The 14,086-nt window shown below is 39.2% G+C and overlaps 1 protein-coding gene across 1 annotated transcript in view; it reads right to left on the bottom strand.

Moving 5' to 3' along the window:
* adamts17 (ADAM metallopeptidase with thrombospondin type 1 motif, 17) overlaps positions 1-14,086 on the bottom strand; it is a 58,314-nt gene that overhangs the window by 10,227 nt on the left and 34,001 nt on the right. The window contains exons 10-16 of the mRNA XM_061963750.2: positions 10,151-10,301; positions 9,964-10,065; positions 9,745-9,890; positions 7,393-7,562; positions 6,006-6,133; positions 2,458-2,578; positions 2,010-2,090 (exon numbers count right to left, since the gene is read on the bottom strand). Coding sequence (XP_061819734.2) covers positions 2,010-2,090; positions 2,458-2,578; positions 6,006-6,133; positions 7,393-7,562; positions 9,745-9,890; positions 9,964-10,065; positions 10,151-10,301 — 899 coding nt within the window. The remainder of the gene's footprint in view (positions 1-2,009; positions 2,091-2,457; positions 2,579-6,005; positions 6,134-7,392; positions 7,563-9,744; positions 9,891-9,963; positions 10,066-10,150; positions 10,302-14,086) is intronic.

Raw genomic sequence — 14,086 nt, 5'->3', positions numbered from 1 at the left:
TTCAACAATAACTAACTACAAACTCATTAGTATTCACCAATAACGAACACACTTATTTATAAGCACCAACAACTAACAAACACTCATCAATAGTCACACTCATTATTCACTAACTACTAACACACCGTCATTAATCTTTACAAATAACTAATACGCTTATCAATAAGCACCAATAACTAACAACACATGCATTAATATTCACTAGTAATTAACTACACGCTCACTAATATTTACAGATAATTAATTACAAACTCATTAACATTCACCTATAAAATAACACTAGTATTAAAATGCACCAATAACTAACTACACACTCGTCAATATTCACCAATAATTAACTATACTCAATAACATTTACCCATCATTAACATGCTCGTTAATATTCACAGATAATAAACACACTTGTTTAATTTGACTAACCACACACTCATTAACGTTTGCTGATCATTAAAGTGAAGTGAATTATATTTATATAGTGCTTTTCTCTAGTGACTCAAAGCGCTTTATATAGTGAAACCTACTCTCTAAGTTACATTTAAACCAGTGTGGGTGGCACTGGGAGCAGGTGGGTGAAGTGTCTTGCCCAAAGACACAACAGCAGTGACTAGAATGGCAGAAGCGGGGATCGAACCCAGAACCCTTAAGTTACTGGCACGGCCGCTCTACCAACCGAGCTAAAAAACTTGTTGAGTCGTTAACATTCACTGATACTTAACACACTTGTTAATATTCACCAGTAACTAACTACACACTCATTAATATTCACCAACGACTAACAAAACACCCACAAACATTCACACTCAATAATATTCACTATTTATTAACAAACAATCATTAATATTTACCGATTATTAACACTCTCGTTAATATTTGCCAATAACTAGACAATACATTATATTCACCAATAACTAAAACTCAATATTTGCCAATACTGAACACACTCATTAATATTCACTAATAACAAACACATTCATTAATATTCACCAGCAACTAACACGGTCAATAATATTACTAACTGTACAATAAATGATATTCCCCAATAACTAACACACTTACTTACCAATTATGAAAAACTCACTCATTAATATTCACCAATAACTAACCCACTAATTAACACTCACCAAAAATAAAAATAAAAACTCAGTAATATTCACCAATAACAAATTATACAATACTTTGTATTCATCAATAACTTACAAACTCATTAATATTCCCCAATTACTAACAAAGCAGCCATTAACATTGACACTCATTATAATTCGCCAATAACTTATAAACACTCATTAACATTTACACATTAAAATTCAACAATAACAAAAAGCAAACCCATTAATATTCACCAAAATATACAAAATAAAAAGTAATAAATGTAAGTTAATTAGTGTTCAAGCAAAGTTGGAGGTGACAATTTAACTTTAAGGGTCTGATCTACTTAATAACAAGCAAAAAATAGCGTGTGCAAAAAATAGCGTGTGCAAACTAAAAAAAATGTGTGTACTATTATAGGTGATCTATTACTATTATAGGTCATCTACTAAGACTGTGTGAACAACTGATAACAAGCACAAAAGCGATGTAGACCACCTTGTTTAAATGAGCTAATACCGGCTGTTACCATGGAGACACTCAGTTACTGCTCACATCTCTGCTCCAACCTGTAGTGTTTTGTTATGTTGTGGAAAATGCAGTGCACAAATATAGAATTACATACGCACAATTACAAGTTTTATAAAAACGCCAATCAAAATAAAATTAAAAAAAATAAGTATTGCGTATTGTATATAATATTGTGTTCTGATGATCATCACATATTCATGAAGACAAACACGCGAAATAGAGCGCTCGCTAATTTCCTCATTTAAGAGACGAGATCCTCAGCGTGTAAGCTGAGTAGATCATCTTTGCAGGTGTTTTAATCCACGCAAATCTTTTGTAGATCAGGCAGTCAGTGTTTCACAAGTGTAAAAAGAAGTGAAGCACCTAAGTTTTGTGTGTGAAGACAACATTACCCAGAAAGCTGTGGGAAGGTTTGTCCTCCACAACTTTGATCCTGCGTGCTCCAGCAGGAATAACCACCGCCTCCACGTAGCCTGACACACACACACACACACACACACACACACACACACACACACACACACACACACACACACACACACACACACACACACACACACACACACACACACACACACACACACACATATATATTAAATTTAATAAGTAACATTTTTCTTCATCCTGTCTACTTACATTCATTTTTCACCATCAACAATATCAAATCGTTCTCATCATGAAATGAGAATATGAAAAGTTAATACAAATGAAATTAGGATATGAAATCTTTATGATGAAATGTCATGGAGACAAATTAATAAGACTTCAACTTCACTTATAAACATGACCTGATTGGCCAGTACACGCACACACACACACAGTTTAACGTGCACAACACACCCATTCCTTGTGTGTGGTTGAAGTCTCCTCTCACGATGGTACACGAGCGTCCATCGCCGTTACAAATGCCACAGCGGTCCTCCTTGGCCAAAGACCCGATGATGCCGTCACAGCCGATTCTCTAACACAAGACAACACTTACTTAGTAAAACTGGTAGTTAGCTACAACTGGCGTTTAGTTACAACTGGTACTTAGTTGCTGCTGGCGTTTAGTTACAACTGGTACTTAGCTACAATTGGTACCTAGGTACAACTGGTAGTTAGTTACAACTGGTACCGGTACTTAGCTACAACTGGTACTTAGTTACAATTCGCGTTTAGCTACAACTGGTACCTAGCTACAACTCGTACTTGGTTACAACTGGTACCTAGCTACAACTGGTACCTAGTTACAACTGGTACTTAGCTACAACTGGTACTTAGCTACAACTGGTACTTAGTTGCTACTGGCGTTTAGTTACAACTGGTACTTAGCTACAATTGGTACCGAGCTACAACTGGTAGTTAGTTACAACTGGTACTTAGCTACAACTGGTACTTAGTTACAATTCGCGTTTAGCTACAACTGGTACTTAGCTACAATTGGTACCTAGCTACAACTGGTAGTTAGTTACAACTGGTAGTTAGTTACAACTGGTACTTAGCTACAACTGGTACTTAGTTGCTACTGGCGTTTAGTTACAACTGGTACCTAGCTACAACTGGTACCTAGCTACAACTGGTAGTTAGTTACAACTGGTAATTAGTCACAACTGGTACTTAGTTACAATTCGCGTTTAGCTACAACTGGTACTTAGCTACAATTGGTACCTAGCTACAACTGGTAGTTAGTTACAACTGGTAGTTAGTTACAACTGGTACTTAGCTACAACTGGTACTTAGTTGCTACTGGCGTTTAGTTACAACTGGTACCTAGCTACAACTGGTACCTAGCTACAACTGGTAGTTAGTTACAACTGGTAATTAGTCACAACTGGTACTTAGTTACAATTCGCGTTTAGCTACAACTGGTACCTAGCTACAACTCGTATTTGGTTACAACTGGTACCTAGCTACAACTGGTACCTAGCTACAACTGGTACTTAGTTACAACTGGTACTTAGCTACAACTGGTAATTAGTTACAACTGGTACTTAGCTACAACTGGTACGTAGCTACACCTGGTATTTAGCTACAACTGCTACTTAGTTAGAACTGATATTTAGTTACAACTGGTATTTATTGACGCCTGATATTTAGTTACAACTGGTACTTAGTTACAACTGGTACTCAGTTGCAACTGATATTTAGTTACAACTGGTACTTAGGTACAACTTGTACTTAGCTACAACTGGTACTTAGCTACAATTGGTACCTAGCTACAACTGGTAGTTAGTTACAACTGGTAGTTAGTTACAACTGGTACTTAGCTACAACTGGTACTTAGTTGCTACTGGCGTTTAGTTACAACTGGTACCTAGCTACAACTGGTACCTAGCTACAACTGGTAGTTAGTTACAACTGGTAATTAGTCACAACTGGTACTTAGCTACAACTGGTACTTAGTTACAATTCGCGTTTAGCTACAACTGGTACCTAGCTACAACTCGTATTTGGTTACAACTGGTACCTAGCTACAACTGGTACTTAGTTACAACTGGTACTTAGCTACAACTGGTAATTAGTTACAACTGGTACTTAGCTACAACTGGTACTTAGCTACACCTGGTATTTAGCTACAACTGCTACTTAGTTAGAACTGATATTTAGTTACAACTGGTATTTATTGACGCCTGATATTTAGTTACAACTGGTACTTAGTTACAATTGGTAGTCAGTTGCAACTGATATTTAGTTACAACTGGTACTTAGGTACAACTTGTACTTAGCTACAACTGATATTTAGTTACAACTGATATTTAGTTACAACTGGTACTTGGTTGCAACTGGTACTTGGTTGCAACTGGTACTTAGGTACCACACTTACAGACTCGTACTTAACTATCCATCCATCCATTTTCTACCGCTTGTCCCTGTTGGGGTCGCGGGGGGTGCTGGAGCCTATCTCAGCTGCACTAACTTAAAGAAAAAGAAGTTTGAAATTGGAGGTTTTGACAGGCAAGCAGAGGAGACGTACTGCGGGAGGAAGCGAAAAGGGGCGTGGCCACCTGAGCGCCGTGATCAACGCAGCAGAGCAAGGCAAAAGTGCTGATGCTTGAGCAGTCCTTATTACTATCTACTTCAGTAATTAAAATACTAGTTTTATATGTGTACGTATTGTATTTGCTGATGTAGTTCTGTTGTAGTGGGATAAAAAAAAAGGCTGATATTGTTATACCTCAAAATTAGAGATGTCCGATAATATCGGCCGATAAATGCTTTAAAATGTAATATCGGTTTCAAAAAGTAAAATGTATGACTTTTTAAAACGCCGCTGTACGGAGTAGTACACGGACGTAAGGAGAAGTACAGAGCGCCAATAAACCTTAAAGGCACTCCTTTGCGTGCCGGCCCAATCACATAATATCTACGGCTTTTCACACACACAAGTGAATGCAAGCATACTTGGTCAACAGCCATACAGGTCACACTGAGGGTGGCCGTATAAAAAACGTTAATACTGTTGCAAATATGCGCCACACTGTGAACCCACACCAAACAAGAATGACAAACACATTTCGGGAGAACATCCGCACCGTAACACAACATAAACACAACAGAACAAATACTCAGAACCCCTTGCAGCACTAACTCTTCCGGGACGCTACAATATACACCCCCCGCTATATTCCCCCACCCCCGTCACCCTCAACCTCCTCATGCTCTCTCAGGGAGAGCATGTCCCAAATTCCAAGCTGTTGTTTTGAGGCATGTAAAACAAAATAATGCACTTTGTGACTTCAATAATAAATATGGCAGTGCCATGTTGGCATTTTTTTCCATAACTTGAGTTGATTTATTTTGGAAAACCTTGTTACATTGTTTAATGCATCCAGCGGGACATCACAACAAAATTAGGCATAATAATGTGTTAATTCCACGACTGTATATATCGGTATCGGTTGATATTGGAATCGGTAATTAAGAGTTGGACAATATCGGAATATCGGCAAAAAAGCCATTATTGGACAAATCTAGTCAAAATGCCAAATATCGGCGCCGATAATTGGTCAGACCTATAATCTTTTGAGCTTCAATGCTGACATCATCATGCTCTCACGACAGACTCCGCCCACTGCGGGACGATGCCTCGCGACCTCTTCTCTCAACATCTGTGACTTCAGGCCCCGCCGCCTTTCTTTAGCTGCGCGCAAATTCTCAGGTTTGCTCAACGTGCGCGTGAAGAAAGTAGGTCAAAGAGAGCGTGTTGTCCTCATAATGACATCCACGTTGGACTGTGGACACGCATTGTCACGCTGGGAAGGGGCTGGTGACTTGTTCCAGATGTGATGTCCTTCACCTTCTCTTCCTCGGTGTGTGTGTGTGTGTGTGTGTGTGTGTGTGTGTGTGTGTGTGTGTGTGTGTGTGTGTGTGTGTGTGTGTGCTGAGCTAGCATTTTTAGCTCACACCTGACACCTGCCGTTGACACACAGGTCCGACTCGTAGGGTCCACACGCCGTGCCGTCCATCACTCGTTCGGCCATCAGAACCTGAACGTCCTGACCCACTGGAGTGCAGAACAACATGCACGGCTTCTCTAAAAGCGCACACACACACACAAAAACAAACTTGTGTGAACTTGACTGCAGGACGACATGGGTTGGACATGCTTGTGACTAGGGATGGGTACCGTTCACATTTGAACCGATACTGTACCGATTCCTTGTATCTGGGAATCAATACCAGTACTCAGCGGTACCAATTTTTAGTACCTAATTGTGTTAATAAACATAAATTGTTTTTGATAATAAAATTAAAAAAAATATTGCAACAATTAAAAATGAGCTGATTATGATAACTGATGTCCAATTGTTATTATCACATTTCTGAGTCTCATTTGCAGGTATGACATCATTTTGCAATTACAGTTGCTAGTCCAAGTCGTCAGATGGCAGTGGTGTATAGTTTGCTGTCTGTTGCGCCCTACAAAGTGTTAATACTGTAAGCATTGTCCTCATTATGCACCAGCTGCTTCGATTGTAACGTGCATCTTAGCGTTAGTATTTATTAGCAAATTTGAAGGTGTCAAAATTCATTGTAAAGTCGCTAATGCTTTTAGTAGCAATAGCAAAGCCAAAGTGTATTAGAATCAAGCTAGCGCATTTTTGAAACATTTGGAGCCTTACTTTATGTCAGAAAAATTGTATGTAAATTATCAAAAAACTTTCCGTTCTCTGAGTTCCCAATGAACAGACAAGAGGCTGTCTTTGTTGCACCAAGCAAAGGCTTGGAAAATTCTATTGTGTACGATGGGAGGAGACGGGAGGGGGGTTATCTATTGTCATCCAAGACCTGCCCAGGCTGAAGCCAGGACCAGCCCAAGCCCGAGGCATCTTTTTCTTTTGTGTTAATGTGACCGAAAACAATGACTGCTTACATACTCCCCATTCCTTTGGAAGCAGATGTTGTTGTGTAAACAGGGAGTGTCCAAATAAAGGAGGAGACGTAAACCTTTTTCGTCAGAGCGTGGGTGACACTGTAAGAGGTTACAGGTTGACACGCTTCTCCTCAATTGAGCAAAATTGAATTCTGCCTCTGTTTGATTCTTTGCTTCTTGTCTTGTTTAATAGATGTCATCAGTGTTTGAACCTGAAACTTTACTTAAGTCGCAGCGTTTTTTGAGTCAATTACTTTGTTGGTAGTGAATATTGCATTGGCTGAATCGGCAACCGGGAGTGACATCACACGGAACCCTCGTGGGATTTTAGGTGAATCGGACGGACCAGTGGGATTCGGTCCGTGCCAAAAAAAGCGCCAGATGCGGTACCCATCCCTACGCGTGCGTGTACACGTTACCATCGTTGATGATGGCCGTAAGCATGGGGCTCTTCTTCTTGCTGGCGTGACGGTCATAGGATAAACACTGCAGGTCTCTGAAGCTTGGCGCCCCCTTGGGGCAGGGAGGACCCTCGCAAGCTTTGTGCTCCACACTGGCCTTCTGACACTGCTGACCTCCTGGACCTGGACTGCGCATACACACACACACACACACACGCCACGGATGCACAGACGAACACACCTTGTTGTTGGTATTTAGACATGTCCTCAAATATAAAACACATAACTATATGGCGGAACCTCGATTTACGAACCATTTTATTTGTGAATTTCTCGGTTTACGAACTTTTCGACCGAGCCAAATATGTCTCTGTGTGTGAACTATGTCTCTGTGTATATCTAGCAGCTATGAAATTATAAAAGGATGTTGCTGAATAGACAATATGTCTAATATTTGTGGCCTGGGCGATATGACCTAAAAATAATATATTCCATTTTTCCACATAAAATTTAATATACAATTTTCCCCCCTACTTTTTAAAGAAACCAATCAATACAAATGACATAAATATAACAAGTTTTGCTTTTATTTGATCAAAACTAGTAGTTTGAAATGACAATGTTTGACGCATACACTAGATTTTACTCTCAGCAAAATTTTAATGTGTATAATGTTTTTCTTTTTAGACCAGATATAAATTGTACTTTTTATGCAATATTTTTCAAACAACTAAATTAAGAGAATCCTTAAATCATTAATTTTGTGTACTGCTGGCAGCCATTTTGTGAAGCCGGCCTCGTACCACAGCAAATTTTTAATTGTGATTATAACCATACTTGCCAACCCTCCCGAATTTTCCGGGAGACGCCCGAAATTCAGCGCCTCTCCCGAAAACCTCCCGGGACAAATATTCTCCCGAAAATCTCCCGATTTTCAGCCGGAGCTGGAAGCCACGCCCCCTCCAGTTCCATGCGGACCTGAGTGAGGACAGCCTTTTTTCCCGACGGGAAGACAACAGGGTGACAAGAACTAAATCATCCAGACTAGAGATCAATTGTATTATTATGTTTATCTTACCTAAAAATACATATATTTATTAAAAAAAAAAAAAAAAAAACTAAATACATTTTTACTATATTTTGCTAAAAACAAAATTAATTGTATTTTTATTTGTATTTTTTCTGACTCCTTATTACATCCAGCCATAGAATTATACATTAAAATAAACACATTTGAAATAATTAATTTTAAATGATCATAATAATTCATTTAAAATGACCATATTTAATTATTAAAATAATTGCTTGTTTATCAACAACTTTAGCATTTTATTCATTACATTTTGAAGCTCTCAGAAGCCAAGTTATGTTATATTCCTTAAGATTTATTTATGCAAGTTTGAAGTATCAATTATCTAAACACAGTTTTGTTTGCATATTTTCAGGATATATATATATATATATATATATATATATATATATGTATATATATATGTATATATATATATACATATATATATATAGATATATATATATACCTACACAGTATATAGCTGTCAATATACTCCTCCCCTCTTAACCACGCCCCGCCCCACCCCCGACCACGCCCCCACCCACCCAACTCCCGAAATCAGAGGTCTCAAGGTTGGCAAGTATGATTATAACAAAATATTTATTTCTCATTTCAGCGCAAGCAAACACATCGGCTCCCTCCCTTCTCCCTCTCTGTCAACTCCTTTGCCGACGTTAATGAACTGTAAGGGGATTTAACTGTTTATTATTGTAGCAATACGGTTGTTAAATGTAAGTATTTTTTGTCATTTCTGATTGTTTTGTGAGGGCACCATTAGGACTTCATTGTGTGTGTGTGCGTGCGTTGTCAGAGCAGCGCATACAGCACAGTTTAGCTTGTCGTTGTTGTTTGCATTAGATTGCTAATAAAGAGATAGTCAATCAATCAATCAATGTTTACTTATACAGCCCTAAATCACGAGTGTCTCAAAGGGCTGCACAAGCCACAACGACAGTCAATTAAACACCTCCTTGTTGTTTTCGTTTAATATACAATATAGCATAACACTTTATATTGTGTTCAAAGCGTACAAACCTCTAAAATATGGACTTTTGCCGAGGCTAGAACCCATTATTCATGTTTACATTGTTTCTTATGGAGAAGTTTGCTTCACTATAAAAAAACCTTTTGATTTTTGAACCATGTTCAAGAACCAATCATTGACATTCCACTTTATAAAACACACACGCACACACACACACACACACACACACACACACACACACACACACACACACACACACACACACACACACACACACACACACACACACACACACACACACACGGGTACATACGGAGGGTTGTCACACTTCCTCTGTCTGAAGCGGACTCCAGTAGCACAGGTGCGGCTGCACATGCTCCATTGACTCCATGGACTCCAGTCTCCATCCACATGCTGAGGGATGGGGGTCTTACTCACACACTCCCCCGCCCTGCACCACTGACACACACACACACACACAAACTCAGAGTCAGCAGTCATGTCTCTGCGCTGATGAGCGTGCACGTAACACCTTGTCTGGTCCACACTCGGTTCCGTCCAAAGGGGGGTCCAGTTTGGTCTTGCAGGTCGGGTCCCCCTCCACCAGACACCACAGGCCAGCGCACATCAGATGCTGCAAAACACGTAACGCGTCGCCATGACGACCCGTGGACCACATGAAAGAGATGAAGAGGGGAAAAAAGGGTAGCGAGTGGTACCTCCATGTCGGAGCAGAAGGTGGTGTTGGCTCCAAACAGGATCTGGCACTGTTCGTCCACGCTGTAGTGCATCCCGGGAAGCTTGGGGGGCAAGCGGACCTGGTAGCGACTCCTGGGGTCCGTGTGCAGCAGACAGCCGCTGGATTTGGACCTGATGATGACATCACACGCCGTCGATCAACAACCTCGACGAGAAAGACGTCTGACAATGTGATGTGTCAAAACTGTAACCATGGTAACGGTAGCACACTTATGGATTATTATTGACCCCCTTGGTACTCTCTGCAGTTAAGTCAAGGTGTTGCTACAGAGCAAAAGTTAGCAGGCACCCAAGTTAATATTTTAACTTATTAAAAGCAGTACTATGTGAAGGAATTAGAAACAGTTAGACAGCAGTGTTGGTCTGTTAATGAGTTGATGCATATGTAAATGAGTTAAACATGATGTTCAGTGCCGATATGTAAATTAGTTAGTCATATCATGTTAAATGTTGTTGAATTGACACAGTGCATGATTGATATATGCAAATGAGTTACAGAGAGTTCCGTAATGTGCAAATGACCAGGACGTGTGGAAATATGTTAATGAGTGAGACGCGATAATGAGTTGGAGACAGCAGTGCTAATTTGTAAATTACAGTGTGTATCGTATTTTCCGGACCATAGGGCGCACCGGATTATAAGGCGCACTGCCGATGAGCGGGTCGGGTCAGGTCTATTTTCATACAAAAGGCACCCCAGATTAAAAGGGGTCATTTATTTAATTTTTCTAAATGGAAAACCCTTCCTTGTGGTCTACATAACATGTAATGGTGGTTCTTTGGTCAAAATGTTGCATAGACTATGTTTTACAGATCATCTTCAAGTTGCTTCAGGATGCGCCGTTTTGTGGGCGGTCTTATTGACGTGGCTCACCTTCGGCAGCGTCTTTTCTCCGTCATCTTTGTTGTAGCGGTGTAGCGAGCAAGGATGGGGGTGGAAGAAGTGTCAAAAGATAGAGCTAACTGTTTTAATGACATTCAGACTTTACTTAAATCAATAACGAAGCAGCATCTCCTCAGTGCAATAACAAGCCCGAAAATGTGTCCCGTGAAAAACCGTCCGACCAGAACTCTCTAATAACTAAAGTTCCTTGGGTGAATAATGCATACTTGCCAACCCTCCCGGATTTTCCGGGAGACTCCCGAAATTCAGCGCCTGTCCCGAAAACCTCCCGGGACAAATTTTCTCCCGAAAATCTCCCGGAATTCAGGCAGACCTGAGTGACGTGTCGACAGCCTGTTTTCACGTCCGCTTTCCCACAATATAAACAGCGTGCCTGCCCAATCACGTTATAACTGTAGAATGATCGAGGGCGAGTTCTTGGTTTCTTATGTGGGTTTATTGTTAGGCAGTTTCATTAACGTCCTCCCAGCGCGGTAATAACACACAACAACAGCAGTCACGTTTTCGTCTACCGTAAAGCAGTTCGTCTGCCGTAAACAGCAATGTTGTGACACTCTTAAACAGGACAATACTGCCATCTACTGTGCATGCATATATGACAATAACATCTACAGCTTTTAGAGAGTGTAGTGCACAACTGCGCACACAACAAGGAGACGAAGCAGAATGCATCATCAGAGAGGGTGTTCAGCATGGTTAGAAAAATAGTGACAGAGAATAGAACAAGGATGGACAATTCAACCCTTAACTCAACAATGAGTAGTTGAGTGTTATGTGTGTGTATATGTGTTAGTAAATGAACACTGAAATTAAAGTATTTCTCTGATTTATATATATATAATAAAATATATATATATATATATAATAATATATATATATATATATATATTAAAAAAATAAATAAATATATATATATATATATATATATATATATATATATATATATATAGCTAGAATTCACTGAAAGTCAAGTATTTCTTGTATTTGTTATATATATATATATATATATATATATATATATATATATATATATATATATATATATATATATATATATATGAAATACTTGACTTGGTGAATTCTAGCTGTAAATATACTCCTCCCCTCTTAACCACTCCCCCAACCACCCCCTCCCGGAATCGGAGGTCTCAAGGTTGGCAAGTATGGAATAATGCATACTCATTACACCGGTATGTTTTAGCGCTTTCATGGCGAGTTTACTGACAGATATAAGTAAGAACTTTACACTACTTTATATTAGAAATGGCAACAGCGGAGGATGAATGTTCCATATCAAAAAGATACAGAAAAAGAAGAAGCTTATCGACTCCGGTGTCGCCACGGACTACAAAGGCGGACGCGTGCAATTTTTCAGGATTTATGAAGATCCCAAATACAGATCAGCAGGTACCAGAAGGTAAGAAAAGTTGCTTTTGCATAATATTGGGAAACAAAACGCCAGACAATATGGCTTACCTTATACACACACCATAATTATACACGTATGTTGAAGCACAGTACAACCCATCAAGCGATGCTGCTTCGTAGCTTACCAAAGTCGTACTAAAACATTTTGTGTAGATTTTTGACAGGCATGTGATTTGACCACAATGAAAAAGACTGAAAAAATTTCCGGGGGTCTGGGGGACGAAGGGAGGGACAAGGGGGGCGACGCCCCCCCGAAGCTCCTGGTTTTTCACCAATTTAACATGCTAAAATTAACAAAGACAGCACCATTTGAAGAAAATATTTTAGTGTTTAAAGACATGAAAACATCATTAATAGAACATACCTTGCTTCAAGTTGTTTCATATGTTTTTGGCGTTTCGCATGTACTTCCAAAGCCTTGAAACCTCGTGATCCATAGTCAATATTATCATGACACCACGTGCACAAAACCTTTCTGGGACGATCGATTTTCCGAATAAAATCACCGAACAAAGTCGTAACTTCCTTCTTCCCAACAGTATCAGTGATTTCCCTTTCCATCCAGTCCCATCGAAACTTATTTTTGACATGTTTATCAATTTATTTTACTCATAAAGCCTCCTTTCTCTCAAGAACCGACATCGTTTACATATGGAAAATGGCGGTAATAACCATTATGAATGATGACGTTATTAACGTCATCATTCATAACAGATGTCCTGATTGGTCACAAGGAACATATCGACCAATCAACTACGGCGTACTATAAACTACGTCTCGAATCTTGATTTAGGGTCGGAAAAAAACGGAAAAACGGGAGATAATTATTTTTTTCCCCCGAGATTAAAAAAGACGGAATTCCGACTTTAGACGGAAAAATCACATGCCTGTTTTGAGTGCCGTGTATAAGTTTCTATATTTTCAATGGAACATATACAATTTTGGTGTTGTTTACTTGAGTCATATGGCAGTCTACTCAAATCTCTTATGTGTGACTGCCATCTACTGGTCACACTCATAATTTCACCGTGTATCAAATAAAATAGCTTCGAAGTCTGTGAGCACAACCAAAATTATTCCGTACATTAGGCGTACCGGTTTATAAGGCGCACTGTCAAGTTTTGAGAAAATGAAAGGATTTTAAGTGTGCGGCTTATAGTCCGAAAAATACGGGTAAATGTTTAAATGAGTCAGCTATATCATGTTGACATGAAAATGGGTTAGAAATTGTGTTATTGATATATGTAATTGAGTTACAGACAGTTCGCTCCTGCGTAAATCACAGATACGTTTGAATATGTTAATGACTTAGATGCAGTAATGAGTTGGAGACAGCAGTGCTAACACACAATCTAACTCATTTGCATATTTACACAAACGTGTAAATATGTAAGTGAGTTGGCTACAATACAGCCAACATGTACTGTACATGAGTTAGCGATCATTATGTAAATTACAGACTTTGTGTCAACATGTAAATGAGCTGGATGTAGTAGTGGTAATATGTAAATGAGTTCGAGACAGTTCTAATTTGTAAATGGATTGGAGTCAGTGTGTTAATATG

The sequence above is a fragment of the Nerophis lumbriciformis genome, linkage group LG06 (assembly GCF_033978685.3).
Source record: "Nerophis lumbriciformis linkage group LG06, RoL_Nlum_v2.1, whole genome shotgun sequence".
In the NCBI taxonomy this organism is placed as follows: Eukaryota; Metazoa; Chordata; class Actinopteri; order Syngnathiformes; family Syngnathidae; genus Nerophis; species Nerophis lumbriciformis.
Note: the sequence above shows the minus strand (reverse complement) of the source record. Positions and strands in the feature narration are given on the sequence as shown.